The following is a 21,829-nucleotide window of genomic DNA, read 5'->3' as shown; positions in this document are numbered from 1 at the left end:
AAGAAATTTTAGAAAAAATGGACCAAACTGAAAAACTGAACCAAACTGAACAAAGTAGGGTGTAAGTAGAAAAACCTATGAAAAAGATTTTTCAAAACACTCTCTCTTTTTATTTTTATTTTTTAATATATTGTGAAAATGAATCTACTGTGATACCATAGAGCAGAATAGAAGTAGAAAACATCTATGAAAAGAAAATTTTCAAAAGGGGACCAAACTGAAAAAACTGAACCAAACTGAGCCAAGCCAAGTAGGAAAATCTCTGAAAAGGAAATTTTTAGAAAAAATGGACCAAACTGAAAAACTGAGCCAATCTGAACCAAGCAGGGTGTAAGTAGAAAAACCTATGAAAAAGATTTTTCAAAACACTCTCTCTTTTTATTTTTATTTTTTAATATATTGTGAAAATGAATCTACTGTGATACCATAGAGCAGAATAGAAGTAGGAAACATCTATGAAAAGAAAATTTTCCAAAGTGGACCAAACTGAAAAAACTGAACCAAACGGAACCAAGCAGGATGGAAGTAAGAAAATCTATGAAAAAGAAATTTTAGAAAAAATGGACCAAACTGAAAAACTGAGCCAATCTGAACCAAGCAGGGTGTAAGTAGAAAAACCTATGAAAAAGATTTTTCAAAACAGTGGACCAAACTGAAAAAAAAAATAAGTTTTATACCTTTTTTTTACATATATTCAAGGGCCATTATCAACAGAAGATAGAATAAGATAAAAATTCAGAAGATCCTTATATCTTTCCTCAATGAGGTAAGGAACAAGAATCAAAAATGTTTTCTGAACAAAACACAACTTATCTTGTTAGTAAGGTTGATTTGTATTCCCAACTCAATTTGGCATTAAGAATTCCCAGATCTACAATACACGTTCTCGATTTTTTTGATAAATTGAAAAAAAAAACACACAACGGTAAAAAAATTGACTGCTGCTGTCCCTTTCAGTACCGAGATAAGAAAGGAGAATAGTATTTAACGAAATACAGCTGTCTCACTTAGTAAGGTCGATTCGAATCCCGAATTCAATTTGATGTTAAAAATTCCAGCCTCACAATCTTCCACAGAAGCCTCACGCTTACACAATTGCTAGCTTCACATTATACCTTAACTAAATTTCAATATCAAAAGTTTTCCTTTTCTTCTTTATTGAACTGGGACCGAATGTACAACTCGTTGGACATCCAGCAAAGAGGACGGGGTTTTTGAAAAAGAAAAATTGTGGATATTATTGAATTTTTTTTCCAGGTTAACGCAAAAATTCCACCATTGACATTTTCCCCGATCTTTCGGGGACTCGACGTTATAAGAATAATTACGATTCAAGCTCTCCACAGCCTAAAGGACGTATCTAAGGAGACGCTATACTTTTAGAAAGAGTATGTTTTAGTAAGGCTGTCTGTCTTATCTACTTGCAAGCAAACTTTACTTGGTAAGGTACTTTACATATCTTTTCTGTAATATTAAATTGTAATCAGAAATTAACTCATTAGTTTTTAGTAAGAAAAAAAAAATATATGTTTTGTATGCAACAGACTACAATTTACACTCTTCTCCAGTGGAGGTTCTAACCTCTCTTGCGCCAAGGGCAAAATCTTGATTAGCGCCCCCTCCCTGTCTCCCACAAAATTTAAATCAGGCCAAATTTAAACAAAATTTGTATTTATTAATTAGCATTTTTTAAAATTATTATTCAACTACTTTTAAATTTATTTTTATTTTATTAATTCATTAATATTTATGATTATTTTCATTTATCAACAGCACCCTCTACTTTATTTTAATAAAAACAAAAAATTAAAAATAATAAGATGATTATAACCGTTAGAATATTTATTTAAAATTTTGCGCCCCTAAACTTTCTGATTCCGGGGCAAGTGCCACCTCTGTCCCTCAGCTAAAACCGCCTCTGCTCTTCTTTGCAACATAAATAAATCATAAGATTCTTCGGTAATATACTTGCACTAACAATGACAGAACAAATCGATATTGACTATATTATACGAAAACGCTACAAAATTTATTTTTATCATTACAGAGAAGCAAGACGATAATTAGACCAATTCAAACACGATTTTTCATATCATATCCATCTATAAACCCTAAATGAGCCATCATGTTTTGCAAGAGCCAAGACTTTAGCCATAGAGGCAAGCTTGAGCTGTCGAGTTTCAATTTTTTGCCAGAAATTCTTTGTAGATATCTAACAACGAAGAATTTTTAATAGTAATTTCGTAGTCAACTTTTTAGTTAACTAAGAATCCGTTCGTAAAAAAGAAAAAAACGTTCAAAGTTAACTGAGAATTACCAAAAATGGTAAAATCTACTTATTAGTTAGCTGATAAATTAAAACAAATGAGGTTCAGATGTGATGACACTATTATGCAATATAAGCAATTGGATGAACCATACATACCTCCCTGTAAAATCTAAACAAGTAAATAAAAAGGTCGCCACTTAAGAGAGATGCAACACTCAAAAAAAAAAAAGAGATGCCAAATAGGGCAAACAATAGCACCTCCGACGAGGCCACATTCCAGACATGAGTGTAACCATTTCGTGAATGGCTAATTGGTTTTATATAAGCATTTATAAATGACGCTATCGTATGACGCTATTGACATTACCGTATGTGAGACAATAGTAGAAATGGGTTTCAGTTCCAACATTTCAGTAGCTCTTTTATTTATTGAGACGTGAGGTATTCAATGTTTTTTCAAGAGAAGAACTGAAAACATGTCTAGTCGACAAAGGCAAGGCCGTACTCAGTATTTTTGTTCGAGGGAGGGGGGGGGGCAAAGAGGTTTTTCACATTTTTTTTTTTTTTTTTTTACAAAACACAACAGAAATTTGTTTATGAATTTTTGTTGCCTTTTATATGAATCGAAAAAATTTCGGGCGAAGGGAGGATCAAACTGGGTACCCCCCCCCCCATGGCCAAAGGGCAGTAGGATAAAAATTACGCATTTAAATACAAACGCGGTAAGACTATTGACACACCGCCAGGATACCAACAAGCATCGATATTTTTCGTGTCGTATCAAGGATCGGCAAACTGAAAACATGTCTAGATTTAGAAATAGGCAAGGCCATATCCATTATTTTTCGTTCGGAGAGGGGGGAGGGGCTTTTCACAATTATTTTTCGCAAAACACAACAGAAATGGGGTCATGTATTTTCATTACTTTTCTTACGTTTCGAAAAAAAAATTCGAGCTAAGGGGGAATATATACACATTTAAATACATAAGCGGCAAGACTATTGGCACATCGCCAGGATACTAACAAGCATCGATATTTGTGGTGTCGTACCGAAGATTAGCAACACTATATTTGGTCAAAAGTAGTAACTACATTATTCTTCAAGCATTATTAAATTAAAATTTATTATCATTATAAAATTAAAAAGAAATTGTTTACAATGTTAAAGTGTTGGAAGCGAGAATCGTGCTATTGTAGTGGGTATTGGAGGTTGTAGCCCTAAGTGGCATGTAAATCATTTCATTGTTCATTTTCTATGGCTTACTAAATGACTTTGATTAAATATTAAAGAAAAAATTGTTAAAAACCGATTATTCGTCCTGTACTTTAATCCCATCAAATCTGACTCTTAAAAAAGACAATAGAACAATCGAAGAATGAACAACCAGTAGCTTCAATGAACAGCCTGACCTATCCAGTGAACAGCCAATGAAGCTACAATCAGTAGCTTCAATGATATGCTCAATGAACAGCCAACACAGCATATGAAAAAAAAAATCTTGGTTCCGTCAATCGCAATAAAACCTATTACTTACTAAGTTTTGATCGCGTCTTTCTCGAGGAAAATATGAGATCCACGCTCCAGCCTGAAGAAACTGCTTTTGTTTTTTAAACAGAGTAAAAAGTTTAAACCGAAACATTTTAAAAGCCAAATTTGGTGATTGTTTTAAGTGAATCTAGCAAAAAAACTGAGCGAAATTTTAACTATTCATAAATTAGCTAAAAAAGAAAATAAAAGGTTGGCTTACTTCAGGAACAAATAGGGCAGGACGTGGACCACTTGAATTTCTGATGGCAGTTAATATATCAAACTGGGTCAGACCAGAGAGGGCGTTAATGCAATCTAATGTCTTGCCGAAAGTTTCATGGAATATGTAGGAGATTCTGGCTCCTCCAAACCTTAAACAAATAAATAAAAATATTAAATTTTAAAAGAAATCTTTCAAGGCAGGCAAAATGTATGGTGAGCAGGTGGACCCCCCCCCCCTTCTCCCCTATTTAGCGTCGCAGGTTATGTTAAATTTGTACGATCGTAGTTGTTTTTTAACAGCTTTGCAAAATGTATTCGTAATATGGATTGTAACAAGGCTTGTAAGCGCGTTGTATGGGTCGTAAGCTTTGTAGTCAGGCTCCAGATTTTACAGTTTATTTGGGCATTGTTGCTAAAGTGCTACCGCGTTAGTGATTAGCTTCGATAAGGTGCGCGTTTGGCGATAAGGACTGAACTAAAAGCCGGTCGTCCCTGAATGGAGTGCCAGGAGGTCATAATGAAAGATTTAAGCGAAATTAGATCTTGGAGGGTTTAAAGAGAGGAGCTTTTAAGATTGGGAGGGAGGAGGAGCGTCCGTAGCCGTGTTGGCCTCAGGAAGCTTGGTGCTGCAGAGAGTTGTTAGTAATAGCAGTAGTGGTAAGGTACGCGTTTTCTTCAGTTTTCGAAAATTACTAAGGAACTAGCAAAAGAGTTTAAATTTGTGGAAAAAATGACCGTATCTGCCTTATGTTCATAGATCTTTTGTATATTGATCATACTTATTGAATTACGGTACCACTTGGAACCTGATAGGAAAAAAGACTTTAGACGAAAAACACTTCACAAGATTTGATTTAAATCCCGAACTTGAAGCCTTCACAAGCTTAGCCTTTCTAAGTATCCCATAAGTAGAATTTAGGTGGTAACCAGAGGCATACCCAGGGTTTTTGTCCGGGAGGGGTTATTTTTGGGGTGGGGTCGGGGTGGTTTTAGCATACAAGGTAAAAAACTAGCTTGTATGCATTTTTTCGCCGGGAGGGAGGGGACCCAAACCTCCTAACATCTGCTGGATAAGGTTTTGTTGGTAACCAATCTCTCTCTACCTCTCTCTTTTTCTACATACCCAAACAAATTACATACACAAAACAAAACATTAAAAAATGCATAAGAAATTAGCTTATATGCATTTTTTCACCAGGAGGGAGGGGGTCCAAACCCCTTAACCTCTCCTGGATAAAATTTTATTGGTAACCAATCTCTCTCTCCCTTTCTCTTTTTCTACATACCCTTTATGCGTATACCCTTTATCTCAAAATCAAATTTTAAATTAAACTTTAAATTTTTATCTCAAAATGCATTAAGAACTAAAAAATAGTTTCTTTCTACAAAATTAAAATTTACTTTTTCACGACCTATATAGTCTATTTCCTTAGGCCTAAAGACATACAGAAACCAGCCTATCCAAATTTGATAACCCCGACGAAATACATAATAAAGAGTACAGGTTAGGACAAGATTTAGGTTGTAAGTTGGTTATAGGTTATAGACTATAAGTTACAGGTTATACAAGATAAAGAACAGGCCTATAGGTTAGAACATGATTTATATTATAAGTTGGTTATAGATTATAAGTTATAGGTTATTCAAATTCAATTCAATTCTGTTTATTACAAAATGATATAACATATAACATTAATCCAAGTGGATGCCCAAAGAAAGACATAAAAGCACTTGATACTGGACCACCACATATATAACAAACACTTAACAAACGAACAAAACAAACAAAAAATAGAAATAAATAATAATAAATAAACAACCAAATTATGACCAATCTCTAATCATAAAAAAAAAACCTCTATTAACCAAGACTCAAAAGAAAATTTTTCATTTTTCTTTTAAACAAATTAAGGTGTTCTTCCACCCAAATGCTCTCCGGAAGAGAATTCTAAGCCATAGGACCTAGATATCTGACAACCTGCTCTAGTACAAGTCCTGTATTCCGCGACCAGATTATCAGCATTGCGGGTACTATAACTATGAAGTGACTTATTTTCTCTGTAAAAGCCATGAGATACATCAGAACTGATACAATTCTAACAGTGATACGAGAATATTCCTGCTTGGTAGTCACGGAGTTGCCAGACATTAAGCACTTTAGGCTTATTATAACATGGCTCAGTGTCATTGACTCTTTCTAAGTATCCTCCAATAAGTCGTATAGCCTTATTTTCAAGAATTTAAACACGCTTGAAATTCGAATAAAAGTTGCTAGACCACAACAAACATCCATATGAAATATAAGGGTGGATCAAAGCTTTATATAAAAGGTTTAAAATTTGTGGTGCTAAAAAATTCTTAAAATGTCGGATCGCCCGAACTCCTTGTAAGACTTTTGTTGCAACAACATTACTTTGTCGTTTCCACGGAAGATTGTAATCCAGGTTGAAACCAAGGTATCGCGTTTCGTGCACTTATTTTACTGGCTCTATCGCAAACAAAATTTTCCCATTAATGTCCTGGGCCTCACTTACTCTTGAATATAAGATAAAACTAGTTTTCGCAATATTAACAGAGAGTAAGTTTAAACTAGTAAAAATATGGAAACTTTTAAAAACGCGATTAAGCTTCAAAATCAAACTGTGTAAACACCGACTAGAAAATGTTAATGCAGTTTCATCAGAAAACGAGGTGAGACAAGAACCTGGCAGATAAAACCTCATTGTATCAACATATACCAAATACAGTAGAGGACCAAGCACCGAGCCTTGTGGGACTCCACACGCCACAGGAAATTGGGCAGAAGCGACATCATCAATTATAACATTAATAAACCTACCATTCCAATAATTTTCAAACCACATTATCCTAGGTAGCGAATGATTCAAAATGTTTTACTATTATCCTTCTGTAGTAGCAAATGGCTCAAAACATTTTATTACTATTATCCTGGTGTAGCCAATAATTTAAAATGTTTTATTGTTATCCTCCTGTGGTAGCGAATGATTCAAAAAGTTTTATTGTTATCCTCCTGTAGAAGCAAATGATTCAAAATGTTTTATTGCTATTATCCTAGGTGATACAATGATAAAACTTGTTTTATTGTCCTAAACGGGATGTATGAAATTATTCAAATGGTTTTACGACACACACTAATGAGTAAAGAATGAATAAATACAATAATTTACTATTAGCATTTGTTAACCACAGATACAAAATGAATTTTTGTTATCCTTAAGTAGTAGAAACAGATTCAAATGATTTAGTGCTATAATTAATTGGTAGAAAATAGTTAAAAACGTATTATTTCTATTATAATATAGCAGAAAAAAATTCAAAATGTTTAATTATTATCCTCCTGTAGTAGCGAATGATTCAAAATGTTTTATTGACATCCTTCTGTGGTAGCGAATGATTCAAAATGTTTTATTGTTATTCTCTTGTGGTAGTGAATGATTCAAAATGTTTTATTGCTATTATCCTCTGGCTGCAAATGATTCAAAATGTTTTTTTGAATCATTTGCAATTTTTGAATGTTTGCCACAGGGAATTGGGCGAAGCGACATAATCAATTATAACATTAATAAACCTACCATTCCAATAATTTTCAAACCACTTTATCCTAAGTAGCAAATGATTCAAAATGTTTTATTGTTATCCTCCTGTGGTAGCGAATGATTCAAAACGTTTTATTGCTATTATCCTGGGGTAGCGAATGATTCAAAATGTTTTTTGTTATCCTCCTGGGGTAGCGAATGATTCAAATGTTTTATTGCTATCCTTATGTGGTAGCAAATGGTTCAAAACGTTTTATTGCTATTATCCTCTGGTAGCAAATGAATAAAAATGTTTTTTTGTTATCCTCCTGTGGTAGCGAAAGATTCAAAATGTTTTATTGCTATTATCCTGTGGTAACGAATAATTCAAAATGTTTTATTGCTATCCTCCTGTGGTAGCGAATGATTCAAATGTTTTATTGATATCTTCCTGTGGCAGCAAATGATTCAATATGTTTTATTGCTATTATCCTGTAGTAGCGAATGATTAAAAATATTTTATTGTTATCCTTCTGTGGTAGCGAATGATTCAAAATGTTTTATTGTTATCCTCCTGTGGTAGCGAATGATTCAAAATGTTTTATTGCTATTATCCTGTGGTAGCGAATAATTTAAAATGTTTTATTGTTATCCTTCTGTGTTAGATAAATATTAAAATTTTTTATTTCTATAATTATGTTGTAGCAAATGGTTCAAAACGTTTTATTGCTATTATAATATAGTAGCTAATGATAAAAAAGTTTTTATTGTCATCATTGTGAGGTAGCAAAAGATTTAAAACGTTTTATTATTATCCTGTGGTAGCGAATAATTCAAAATGTTTTATTGTTATCCTCCTGTGGTAGCGAATGATTCAAATGTTTTATTGATATCTTCCTGTGGCAGCAAATGATTCAATATGTTTTATTGCTATTATCCTGTAGTAGCGAATGATTAAAAATGTTTTATTGTTATCCTTCTGTGGTAGCAAATGATTCAAAATGTTTTATTGATATTATCCTGTGGTAGCGAAAAATTCAAAATGTTTTATTATTATCCTCCTGTAGTAGCAAATGATTCAAAATGTTTTATTGTTATTATCCTGTGGTAGCGAATAATTAAAAATGTTTTATTATTATCCTCCTGTGGTAGCGAATGATTCAAATGTTTTATTGATATCTTACTGTGGTAGCGAATGATTCAAATCGTTTTATTGCTATTATCCTGTGGTAGCGAATAATTCAAAATGTTTTATTGTCATCCTCGTGTGGTAGCAAAAAATTCAAAATGTTTTATTGATATTCTCCTGTAGTAGCGAATGATTCAAAATATTTTATTGCTATCCTTCTGTGGTAGCGAATGATTCAAATGTTTTATTGATATCTTCCTGTGGCAGCAAATGATTCAATATGTTTTATTGCTATTATCCTGTAGTAGCGACTGATTAAAAATGTTTTATTGTTATCCTTCTGTGGTAGCAAATGATTCAAAACGTTTTATTGCTATTATCCTGTTGTACCCAATAATTCAAAATGTTTTATTGTTATCCTCCTGTGGTAGCGAATGATTCAAATGTTTTATTGTTATCCTTCTGTGGTAGCAAATGATTCAAAACGTTTTATTGCTATTATCCTGTGGTAGCGAATAATTCAAAATGTTTTATTGCTATCCTCCTGTAGTAGAAAATTATACAAAACGTTTTATTGATATCCTCGTAAGGTAGGAAAAAATTTAAAAGGTTTTACTATTATTCCTGAGTAGTAGCGAAAGATTCAAAACATTTTATTACTATTATCCTATAGTAAGCACTGATTCAAAATGTTTTATTATTATCCTTGAGGAGTAGCAAAAGATTCAAATGTTTTATTGATATCCTCCTGTAGTAGCGAATGATTCAAAATATTTTATTGATATTATCATGTGGTAGAGAATAATTCAAAATGTTTTATTGTTATCCTCCTGTGGTAGCAAAAGATTCAAAATGTTTTATTGATATTATCCTGTAGTAGCGAATGATTCAAAATGTTTTATTGTTATCCTCCTGTGGTAGCGAATGATTCAAATGTTTTATTGATATCTTCCTGTGGCAGCAAATGATTCAAAACGTTTTATTGCTATTATCCTGTAGTAGCGAATGATTAAAAATGTTTTATTGTTATCCTTCTGTGGTAGCAAATGATTCAAAACGTTTTATTGCTATTATCCTGTGGTAGCGAATGATTCAAAATTTTTTATTGTTATCCTCCTGTGGTAGCAAATGATTCAAAATGTTTTATTGTTATCCTCCTGTGGTAGCAAATGATTCAATATGTTTTATTGCTATTATCCTGTAGTAGCGAATGATTAAAAATGTTTTATTGTTATCCTTCTGTGGTAGCGAATTATTCAAAATGTTTTATTGATATTATCCTGTGGTAGCCAATAATTCAAAATGTTTTATTGTTATCCTCCTGTGGTAACAAATAATTCAAAATGTTTTATTGATATTATCCTGTGGTAGCGAATAATTCAAAATGTTTTATTGTTATCCTCCTGTGGTAGCGAATGATTCAAATGTTTTATTGATATCTTCCTGTGGCAGCAAATGATTCAAAATGTTTTATTGCTATTATCCTGTGGTAGCGAATGGATAAAAACGTTTTACTACTATCCCTCTGTAGTAGCAAATGATTAATAACGATTTATTACTATGATCATGTGTGACCGAATGATACAAAATTTATATTTACTATAATCGTGTAGTAGAATCATATTCACATGATATTGTACTATCATCATTTATTAGAGAATGATTAAAAATTATTTATTTCTCTTATAATATGGCAGAGAATAATTCAAAAGGTTTTATTGTCATCATCGTGTAGTAGCGAATGATTCAAAATGTTTTATTGCAATTATACTGTAGTAGCGAATGATTAAAAATGTTTTTTGTTATCCTCCTGTAGTAGCGAATGATTCAAATGTTTTATAGCTATCCTTATGTTGTAGCAAATGGTTCAAAAAGTTTTATTGCTATTATCCTATAGCAGCGAATAATTCAAAATGTTTTTTTGTTATCCTCCTGTGGTAGCGAAAAATTCAAAATGTTTTATTGATATTATCCTGTAGTAGCGAATGATTCAAAATGTTTTATTGTTATCCTCCTGTGGTAGCGAATGATTCACATGTTTTATTGATATCTTCCTGTGGCAGCAATTGATTCAATATGTTTTATTGCTATTATCCTGTAGTAGCGAATGATTAAAAATGTTTTATTGTTATCCTTCTGTGGTAGCGAATGATTCAAAACGTTTTATTGCTATTATCCTGTGGTAGCGAATAATTCAAAATGTTTTATTGTTATCCTCCTGTGGTAGCAAAAAATTCAAAATGTTTTATTGATATTATCCTGTGGTAGCGAATAATTCAAAATGTTTTATTGTTATCCTCCTGTGGTAGCAAATGATTCAAAATGTTTTATTGATATCCTCCTGTAGTAGCGAATGATTCAAAATGTTTTATTGCTATTATCCTGTGGTAGCGAATAATTCAAAACGTTTTATTGCTATCCTCCTGTGGTAGCGAATAATTCAAAATGTTTTATTGTTATTATCCTGTGGTAACGAATAATTCAAAATGTTTTATTGTTATCCTCCTGTGGTAGCGAATGATTCAAATGTTTTATTGATATCTTCCTGTGGCAGCAAATGATTCAATATGTTTTATTGCTATTATCCTGTAGTAGCGAATGATTAAAAATGTTTTATTGTTATCCTTCTGTGGTAGCAAATTATTCAAAATGTTTTATTGCTATTATCCTGTGGTAGCGAATAATTCAAAATGTTTTTTGTTATCCTCCTGTAGTAGCGAATGATTCAAATGTTTTATTGGTATCCTTCTGTGGTAGCAAATGATTCAAAACGTTTTATTGCTATTATCCTATGGTAGCGAATAATTCAAAATGTTTTTTTGCTATCCTCCTGTGGTAGCAAAAAATTCAAAATGTTTTACTATTATCCTCCTGTAGTAGCGAATGATTCAAATGTTTTATTGATATCTTCCTGTGGCAGCAAATGATTCAATATGTTTTATTGCTATTATCCTGTAGTAGCGAATGATTAAAAATGTTTTATTGTTATCCTTCTGTGGTAGCAAATGATTCAAAACGTTTTATTAATATTATCCTGTGGTAGCGAATAATACAAAATGTTTTATTATTATCCTCCTGTAGTAGCAAAAAATTCAAAATGTTTTATTGATATTATCCTGTGGTAGAGAATGCTATAAAATTTTTTTTTACTATAATCCTGTGGTAGCGAATTATTCACATGATTTAGTGCTATAATCATGTAGTAGCGAATGATTCAAAACGTTTTATTGCTATTATACTATGGTAGCGAATAATTCAAAATGTTATTTTTTTATCCTCATGAGGCAGCGAATGGTTCAAATTGTTTTATTACTATTATACTATGGTAGAGAATAATTCAAAAGGTTTTATCCTCGTGAGGCAGCAAAAGATTCAAAATGTTTTATTGATATCCTCCCCCTGAAGTAGAAAAAGATTCAAAATATTTTATTACTATCCTCCTGTAGTAGCGAATGATTCACATGTTTTATTGATATCTTCCAGTGGCAGCAAATGATTCAATATGTTTTATTGCTATTATCCTGTAGTAGCGAATGATTAAAAATGTTTTATTGTTATCCTTCTGTGGTAGCGAATTATTCAAAATGTTTTATTGTTATCCTCTTGTGGGTAAAACATAAAAATGGCTGATTCAAAGTTAAATAAAAAAAAACTTCTAGGGAAGTCCTTTGGTGTAATGTCAAGATAAGAGGTACATTTCATATCCATCATTACAATACGTGGATACATCACTAGAGGAGTTTTCAATTACTTTGAAGTCAGTCAAATGGGCCTGTCCCACAAAAACGACCAAGTCCCTTCCAAATACCTTAAACTTAAGACTTCTTTAATATTTATTTACTAACCTTGATGCATTTTTCTTTAATAGTGAAGAGAAGGTAGTGTTTAACGAACCGTGATTTTTTTTCTTCCTATCTAGTTTTCTAGAATTTTTAAGGAGGGGGGGGGGTTAAAACATAAAACTGGCAAAGTTAAAGGTAAATTGAAAAAAAAATCTAGGAGTCCTTTGGAGGAATTTAAAGTTGAGTTTCACTCCCTATATCCCAATATAAAGTGTGAATACATCATCAAAGAGGCGTTTTCAAGTACTTTTATGTCAGCCAATTAGACCTGACCCCAAAAAATGGGCAAGTCTCTTTCCAACTACTCCAAACTAAAGATTTTTATATTTAATTACTTACAACTCGCTAGTTTCAATATTTTTTCCAGTACCATCAATGGCTGAGCAATATGCAGACGAAAATTTTGTGATGATTTGAAGAAGCGTCTGTTTCTTGTCAATGACATCTTCACCAAGCGAGTTCAGTAATGATTGGAATTGTGTAGACATTAAAGTTATACGATTCTAAAATAGAAAAAAAGAAACTAAAGCACAGTTTATAGAATTATCCAGTAAGTTTATCGCAGATCATTTCTGGTCTTCGTTCTCGGTGCGAACAAAAAGCTCCTCCTACTTATTTGTTCACTTATGGATCAGTGTGTTTGCGTCTATCAATGAGAAATGGTTACAAAGTGCATTATTCGTAATAGCGGGTTTACACTTATTTCCGATTGTTTCGCGTCTGACTTGTCTACCCGTGAAAAGATCTAATGCCGCTTATGTTTTTACGCTTTTCGGAGCACTTGCACCTCGGTCCGGGTTTTTATAATGGGTGAGATAGGGAATGATCATACTGGATAATTATATAAACTGTGAACTAAAGTTAGTAAGTATTACAATTTCAAAATTTGGCTTCCTACAGGACACGGGGGCTCTTTCCTAGTTTTCCTTGATATTTCTTTTAGACACAAGGATATGCTTACTAGGGTATAACAATCGACAACTAGGATATAGAATAGAATTTTATTTTAAAAAATCACAGCATGGTTGCCGAATTTGAATTTTACGCATAAAAAGGCAATATATATATACATTATATAATATATATATATATAATATATATATATATATATATATATATATATATATATATATATATATATATATATATATATATATATCTTAAAAGACACACACACAAATATATATATATATATATATATATATATATATATATATATATATATATATATATATATATATATATATATATATATATATATATATATATATATATATATATATATATATATAAAATTATATTATTATATTATCATGTAAAGATTCAAAATATATAAAATTATTTTATGTATTTTGTACAAAATACATAAAAAAGGTCAACACTTAGTTAAAAAGTAAAAAAATAAATAGAGAACAATAAAATTAATGAAAATGCATAACAAATATGATGAGTCAAGACTTAGTTAAAAAGTCAAAAAGAAAAAAATAAATAAATAGATAACAATAAAATTAATGACTAATTTTCTGGCTATTATATAACCCAACAAAACTAGGATATAACTTGTAACTAGTAGCTATAACTAAGATATAGCTTGCTAGGATAATAGGATATAACTAAAACTTTTCCTACCTTATATTTTTATAACGCTTGAAATTTCTAAATTTGAGTTTGTTTTCTAATAATATTTTCGACTGCTTAGCAATAACAGTTTTAACTTTGCGTGGGTTATCTGTTAGTCCAAGTCATGTACCGTTGGTCCAAGAACGTGCAATTTTGCTGAAAGTTTTTGAATTGGTCGACCATTGGTCTGTATCAAGGCCGCATTCATGGGTTACCACATTCAACACCTTTCAGAAATCCGTGTCTGACTCATAAGAACGTGACACAAACGTATAAAAAAAAATTGATAAGTTTTTGAACAATTTTCTGTAAAGCCACCCCCAAAACAAAAATCCTTGATATGTCCTTAGTCTGTATTGTCTTCGGGTTAATGACAAAGAAAACAAAATGATGTTATACTTGTATAAGTGTTTTGGTGTATATGATTGTGTTGTGTAAGCAAGTGTGTATTCACACAATACGCTTGCAAAAGGGTTTTCCAAGAGGCCATCTTTCGTAAACACGTTCCCTTTTCAAATTATTTTCATGAATAGAGTGCATATAATAACCAATACAGAATTCTGACCAACAATTTATGTGAACATATCATTCCCCCACGGTATTTTATATTATTTCCCCCGATTTTAAATATTAAAATCAAAAACATTGAAAGTACTATAACATTTAAAACTTCGTAACCCATTGAAAAATCATACAAATTGATAACTATCTTTTCTTTTAGCGAAGAGAATCTCAAATCTTACTTTAATGTTCAAAAATTTTGGATCTTACGTTAAAACTCAATCAACAATTTTTTCAAATGACGCTTCGATTTGTTAACAATTAAAAGTAACAATTTTCCATTAACTAGCGGAATGACTACTTAAAAGTTGTTACCAACAGTTGTTACAATTGTCGTTACAGTTGTTACAAATGTTAAAACAGTTGTTACAATTCACAAGAATATGATTCACCGTGATATTTAATAATGGAACCTTTAAATATAAAATAAAACGCATTGAAAATACTGTGGGCTAGCACCTTCAAACTTGCAAAACTAGAAACTACCAAAAAAAACAAAAAAAAAACATAGAACACATAAATTACTAACAATCATTTTTTAGGAAGAGGATGAAATTTTATTTTAACGTTTTAAATTTTTGAATCTTATAATCAAACTCAATGAACAATTTTTTGCAACAATGCTTCGATTCGTTAATAATTGAAAGCAACATTTTTCTGTCAACTAGGGGAATGACTAATAAAGAGTTGTTGCCATTCAAATATGGCACCTTTACAAACAAAGAAATACCGTAGCATTCCCAACTAGAGAACAAATATATAATATAACAAAAAGCATAAAACCCATAAAATTCTCAAAATTACTTTTTTAGTAAAAAGAATTTCAAGTTTTATTCTAATATTTGGAATTTTTGAACCTTACGCTCAACTCAACAATTTTTGGCAATAACGCTTTGGTTAATTAGAAACTTTACTAAAAATTGTTACTATTTCTGTCAACCTGCAGAAACACATTTCTCAGTTTAATTTCTATTAAGAAATTATTGTCGGGAAGATGGAAACACGCCGTATATGTAGTAGCATGACAAAGCGGAACAGAATATCTAGACAAAAATCTAACGTCACTAGTGCCATATAGAGTTACTCTTCCATACTAAATTGCAAACTAACCCTGCGCCTTCATTAACTGAAATCACAACAATGAAAATATGGAATTCAATAGGAGGCAATAATCAAGCCCTAAATTTATTTAAATCCAAATTTACATTTTTTTATTTTGTTTTAGAATCAATAAGTTAACTATGAAAGGTCCCAGGAACCAAGATAACAACTCAAAAATATTAATAAAACTTAAATCTTTTTCATTCAACCTAGAGTGAATGAATTTTTCATTCTGCCTAGAGTAAATGATTTTTTCATTCCGCCTAGAGCGAATAAATTTTTCATTCCGCCTAGAGTGAATGAATTTTTCATTCCACCTAGAGTCAATGAATTTTTCATTCCACCTAGAGTGAATGAATTTTTCAAGCCTAGAGTAAATGAATTTTTCATTCCGCCTAGAGTGAATGAATTTTTCATTCCGCCTAGAGTAAATGACTTTTTCATTCCACCTAGAGTGAATGAATTTTTCATTCCGCCTGGAGTTAATGAAATTTTCATTCCGCATAGAGTAAATGAATTTTTCATTCCACCTAGAGTGAATAAATTTTTCATTCCGCCTAGGGTGAATTATAAAGCCGTAAAATGCATGCGTTTTTCAATTTCTCAGTTGAAAAGTTCTGAAACTGCCAGTGATCCATTGTAACATAACACAAGGACCAGTGCTACCAACAAATCTCCACAAATTTCAAATCAAATATTGTGCATTAAAGCACTGGTCGAAATTAGTTGAAAAAAAAAATGTCTTTTCAGTTCATTCTAGTTTGTCAGTTATTCATTGAAACTGAAATTCATGGAGAATGCTACAACTGTACTACAAAGAAGCTTTTATGGTACAATTTTGGTCAAAAAACCGGTGAAATTCCTCCCAAAGCTTGGCAACACTGGCAAGGACTCGTAAAATAATATAAGATAAAACAACCCAGCATCTCGTGCTTTTAAGAAAACACAGCATATTAGACGGGAGCAGACCCAAAGCCGTCAAAATAATTAAGTCCAATTCATAACCATGATCAGAAGGACCTCAATGACCAACCATAGCCAATATCGACAAATCATAAATCGTTATCTCTTTTATAAGCAGGCCTGATTGATTCAAAGTAGTGATGGCTAGACATTGAAGCCGCGTTCACACTCACGTGTGAAAACGGCTTAGGGAGAACAAAGTCTGAATACACACATGACTTGAAGTCATATTGTAAATGGCTTTGAGATATGAGATGTCAAGCCCGGGGATATCGTACTGCGACAAGAATCACCCTCATTTCACTAATAAAAGGAATAAAAAAATTTATCTAGAACAGAAACTACATAATATAAAGTATGACAAAATACAAAACACAAAAAAGTATTTTTAACGAGGGGTTATTTATATTTATGATATAGAATTATGGATCTAGATGTAAGTATCAGAAATAAAATTAAAATAAGCAATATCATAATCTTCAATAGGCAATTTTTGTTAGAAGGTTTAAAGACCCGTAGTGACCGGTTCTTTAAGTGACAGCTGGGACTTAGCCCCAAGACCCAGTATTACCATGCAAAGACAATCCACTCAGTACGTCAATTAAGAAAATTTAGGGGGGAGATGTATTTTCAATATCTAAGGGGGCAAATTAAGAAATTGATATATAATCCCTCTTGACTCCCGGAAATATTTCTGGTTTACTCCTTTATTTTTAGCGTAGGTGGTGATAGAGCCCCTCCCATTGCAACAATCTTTTTTATATTATAGTAGCATGCCTATCGGCACAGAGCTGAAAAAGCGGGAGCGGGGCATCATGACCTACAGACTTTAATAGTGAAGAGAGTGTCTAGGGATAGCCTGAATATTTATGCTTATGTATTCTTTGTATTAATGTATTCTTTAGACAGTTTTATATGAATATTTATTTTCAGCAATTTTATATTTTTGATGCCAAGTTGATTTTCCCTTCTTTTCAATTTACTGAACTTTTATTTTATTTTATATTGTCTTTTTTTTACATTGAAATACTAATTCCACAAATCTGGCCTTGTCATAGTCAACTTTTGAATAAATATTGTATTAACTAATTATCAACCAATCATAATTTTCTTTCTCTTTTATAAGCAACCCTGATTAATCCAAAGTTAAGTGGGCTAAAAATTAATATTTAGCTAAGGAAACGAATGAACGGGGCTTAACAAAATTACCTTCAAATCAGGTAGGCATTTCCGAATGTGATGCAATAAAAGTCTATTCAATGTTTTAGATAAGTGTGGTGTCCCGTTTTGGCTTGCAAGCGTTGGATACTTCCGCTGAAAGAATAATGCCTCATCCTTCAAAACTTCTTTGAATTTCTTATTATTGACAATATCCTGCTGGGACCGATTGACCACGCCGATTATGCCGAGCTTCACCGGAATAACCCTTCCACAGAGAACGTCCATTGCATCGGTTCCTTAAACATAAATTTAGATAAAACAACTTATACTACATTTCAGCCTTTCTGCGTTTCACAGAGAAATGGTAGTTTTGTGGAATATGGGCAATTTTCTTAAGGCCCATTCATAAAGAGATTTTAATATTACCGAAATTTAGCTAATTTTACTTAAAGCCAATCAATTTTTCTACTAAATTTTCTGATTGGCTCAAATTATCGCTAGATAAATGTAGGTATTAGTAAAATTTCATTTCGAATGGGGCTTTATAAAAATTATGCGAGAAATAGGAGATTCGCAAGCGCTGAACTATTTTAACGCATTTTCTAAAAAACTGAAATTAACTCTGAAGAATAGACAGAGACAAACTGCGACGTAACAAGAATTTCTGTATAGAAAAAAGTTTAATTTTTGCTTCTTTTTTTAAGTTTAATGACTCTTACTGCTGTTCTAAAAACCTAGGTTTGTTTTTATGTTTCTGTTCACTTTTATGATCTGTACACATTCAAAAATCATATTGATCTAGATAGGTCTGAAGTCTGAGAAAAATCGTCAAGAGCCTTAATTTTGGTTTTTGCAAATGACGTCTTGTACTATTTTATTACATTATATAAGCATTTCTTTTGACATCATAAATGGCATCATATAAGCATTTTCTTATATGATGTCATGCGTACCATAAATAAGATTGTTGAGTTTCCAATGCAACAGTTATTTATATAATATAATGCCTGTTGAAAGGCCCAAAAAATGAAAATTTGCAGTTGCAGTTACTATAAATGATGATTCTTTGGAACCAACACCTGAACTATTAAACGTAATAAGATGTGAAATTTGACAACATTGACCATCAATTGCGACAACACTAATATAGACAGCTAAAGCGAAGGTCAATACTAAATTTTCGGAAGTAATTAAATTCAAAAAACGTATCAAAAATAAAAATGAAGAGCAAAGACACGGGCGGTTAGAAGATATGCGAAAACGAAAATTAGAGTGTGTTAAAAAGGAAAATGAAGGGAAAAGACACAAGCAATGAAATGTCAGTCAATGAAAATCAACCTGGACAGCGAGAATAAAAACGTGTCAAAATTGAAAATGATAGCGATGATGATTGGGTTTGGGATTTTGACATGTCCCAAACCCAATCATATATCATACATTACTTCATACATTAGGCATTGGTCATCAATGCCTATCATACATTTCTTAGAAACACAAAGGTTCGGCGATATGTATTTGATAATGACGAAAGATAAGCCGAGGTGTTACGAAGCAAACAAATTGAAAATGATAGCGATGATGATTGGGTTTTGACAGGGTTAAGGTCATCAATACCAACCCTACCTTTGAAAATCAAAAATATGGACTGGATAAACCGTTGGAACAAAAAGAAGTTTTTGTCCCTACACCTGAACAATTAAAGGAAATAAAGGTTCGGCGATAGGTCTTTCATAATGACAAAAGACAAGCCGAGGCAAAAGCTAAAGGTCCAATAAAATGATATAATTTTACAAAGGCACCACTTCTAATTTATGTTCCATTTGGACGTCATGACATCAAGAAAAGGCTCAAATTGTCTGGGTTTATAAGACAAGCGACAGTGAGAGCCTATATATAGAAGCCTGCCGCGTGCCAGGGCCCGGCGGTGAAGCCACCAAGGTCCCGGTACTATATATATATATATATATATATATATATATATATATATATATATATATATATATATATATATATATATATATATATATATATATATATATATATATAATAGCAGTTTAGTTTACAATAACACTTTTTAATCTGTCAAAAAAAGAGAGAAGCTTGAGAGAGGAAGAAGAATTAATGGTTTAAAGCCGAAGTAAAATATATAATATACAATTAGCGCACATATATTATTGCCAGCTAGCTTCAGGAAACTAGAAAAGTAAAGTTACTTTTCTGGTTTCATGAAGGTGGCTGCCAATTGTATATGCAAGTAATTGTATGTTGTAATTGTATATTTTATGTTAGTCTATTTTAGTTTTATATATATTTTTTAGTCATATTTTTTTGGTTTTAGTTTCTAGTTTTTTCTCTATGTTGAAGACGCCATGCTGCATAGGGGCGAAATCTTCGTTTGATTTTCTGTTTTCATCATTTTCCTTTACTGGCAATGGACCTGTTTATCATCTTTATATTCATTTCTTTGTTTTGATAGGAAAAAGAGGAAGAGAGATTTCAGGTTGGAAGAAACTGAGAACAGAAACGTGGATTGAGACAAAGGAGGAAGAAAAGAAGAAGAGATAGAGAAACAGGAGAAAATTCAAATTAAACAAGCTTTTATTTATTACAATGACAATACGAAAACAAATGAAAAATGTCCAAAAATCGCAAAATATATGATGAGAAACATCGAAAGTGAAATTTAGATTAACACTTTTCGGAATGGAATTTCATTTTTTTTTGCATTTAAAACACTGACAACCCTCATTCTAAGCAATTGGAGGCAGTAAGAGCATATATAAACTATTCATCCAATAAAAAAAAATACAAAAATAAGAGAGGGGAGCAGGGGAGAGAGATGGAGGATTACTGACAGTATGAGAATGAGGAAACAAACGGAGATCCAGGAGGAGGAAAAGAGGATCAGATAGAGAAAAAGTAGAAAATGTAACTAACTGATTATTTCTTTCTATCACAAAAAAAAAGGAATACTTGAAGAAAAACATCAAAAGAACATTTGCACTAACACTGCTCGGAATGGATTTTGATTAAGTTTTAAGGCTAAAAAAAAAAACAGTGCAACTCTCTCTCTCTCTGAGCAATTGAAGGCAGAAATAGGTTATATAGCCTTCGTCCCAACAGAAAAAAAAGAAGAAGGGGGAATGGGTTACCAACAGGGTGAGAATGAGGAAAGGAACGGAGGTTGAGACACAGGAGGAAAAGAGGAGGAGCAAGAGAAAATGCAAACTAATGAAATAATTTCCTGTTGTGATTACAATAATAGTAAATAATAATAATCGAAACAAAAGTATTTAACAATAATAATACAAATAATAAAATAAATAACATAAACCATAAACCAAAACAATAATAATAAATATAACAGGTCCCCCTGGGCTATCTATGGTACATGGGGTATCGAATTATGTTCCATGAGAATATTTTAAACCGACGGGATCTCCTCCGTCGGCGCTGTGGAAGCAGGGATTAAATCCTGGGTCCCGTGTTATCCCAGGTTATAATACAAAAAGAACAAAACAAATCCCGAGCTATTTTGATTAACATTGTTAGGGATGGATTTTCGAAGTGAGGTCGAATTCACAAAGACAAGATTTGAAGCGGCTGAGGTTGATCACAGAGCAACTAGAAATAGCTCTACTGTCATGCGCAGAAAGAGACCTAAACACAGATAAGTAGCAAGTCTCACAGAAAATTATATTAGCTCAGAAGATGTTTAAACCACAGCAGTGTCATAGCCAGGATTGCCACCCCTAGTGATTTATTACTATTTCTAGCGACTTTTTTATATTGCCTAAACAAAATAATCAGTATATCAGCACATATATCACTAGATTATTGAAGAAAATCACAAAATCAGCCAAAAAATCACTGAACTCTAGTGATTTTTTCCCTCA

General features: G+C 32.0%; 1 protein-coding gene across 1 annotated transcript in view; it reads right to left on the bottom strand.

Annotated features, from left to right (window-relative positions):
- Drp1 (dynamin related protein 1) overlaps window positions 1-21,829 on the bottom strand; it is an 82,568-nt gene that overhangs the window by 26,390 nt on the left and 34,349 nt on the right. Inside the window, exons 5-7 of the mRNA XM_089107159.1 lie at window positions 17,982-18,229; window positions 12,867-13,030; window positions 4,019-4,169 (exon numbers count right to left, since the gene is read on the bottom strand). Of these exons, the coding sequence (XP_088963285.1) occupies window positions 4,019-4,169; window positions 12,867-13,030; window positions 17,982-18,229 (563 nt within the window). The remainder of the gene's footprint in view (window positions 1-4,018; window positions 4,170-12,866; window positions 13,031-17,981; window positions 18,230-21,829) is intronic.

The sequence above is a fragment of the Artemia sp. Qi Xiang Cuo genome, chromosome 21 (genome assembly GCF_049724085.1).
Source record: "Artemia sp. Qi Xiang Cuo chromosome 21, ASM4972408v1, whole genome shotgun sequence".
NCBI lineage: Eukaryota > Metazoa > Arthropoda > Branchiopoda > Anostraca > Artemiidae > Artemia > Artemia sp. Qi Xiang Cuo.
Note: the sequence above shows the minus strand (reverse complement) of the source record. Positions and strands in the feature narration are given on the sequence as shown.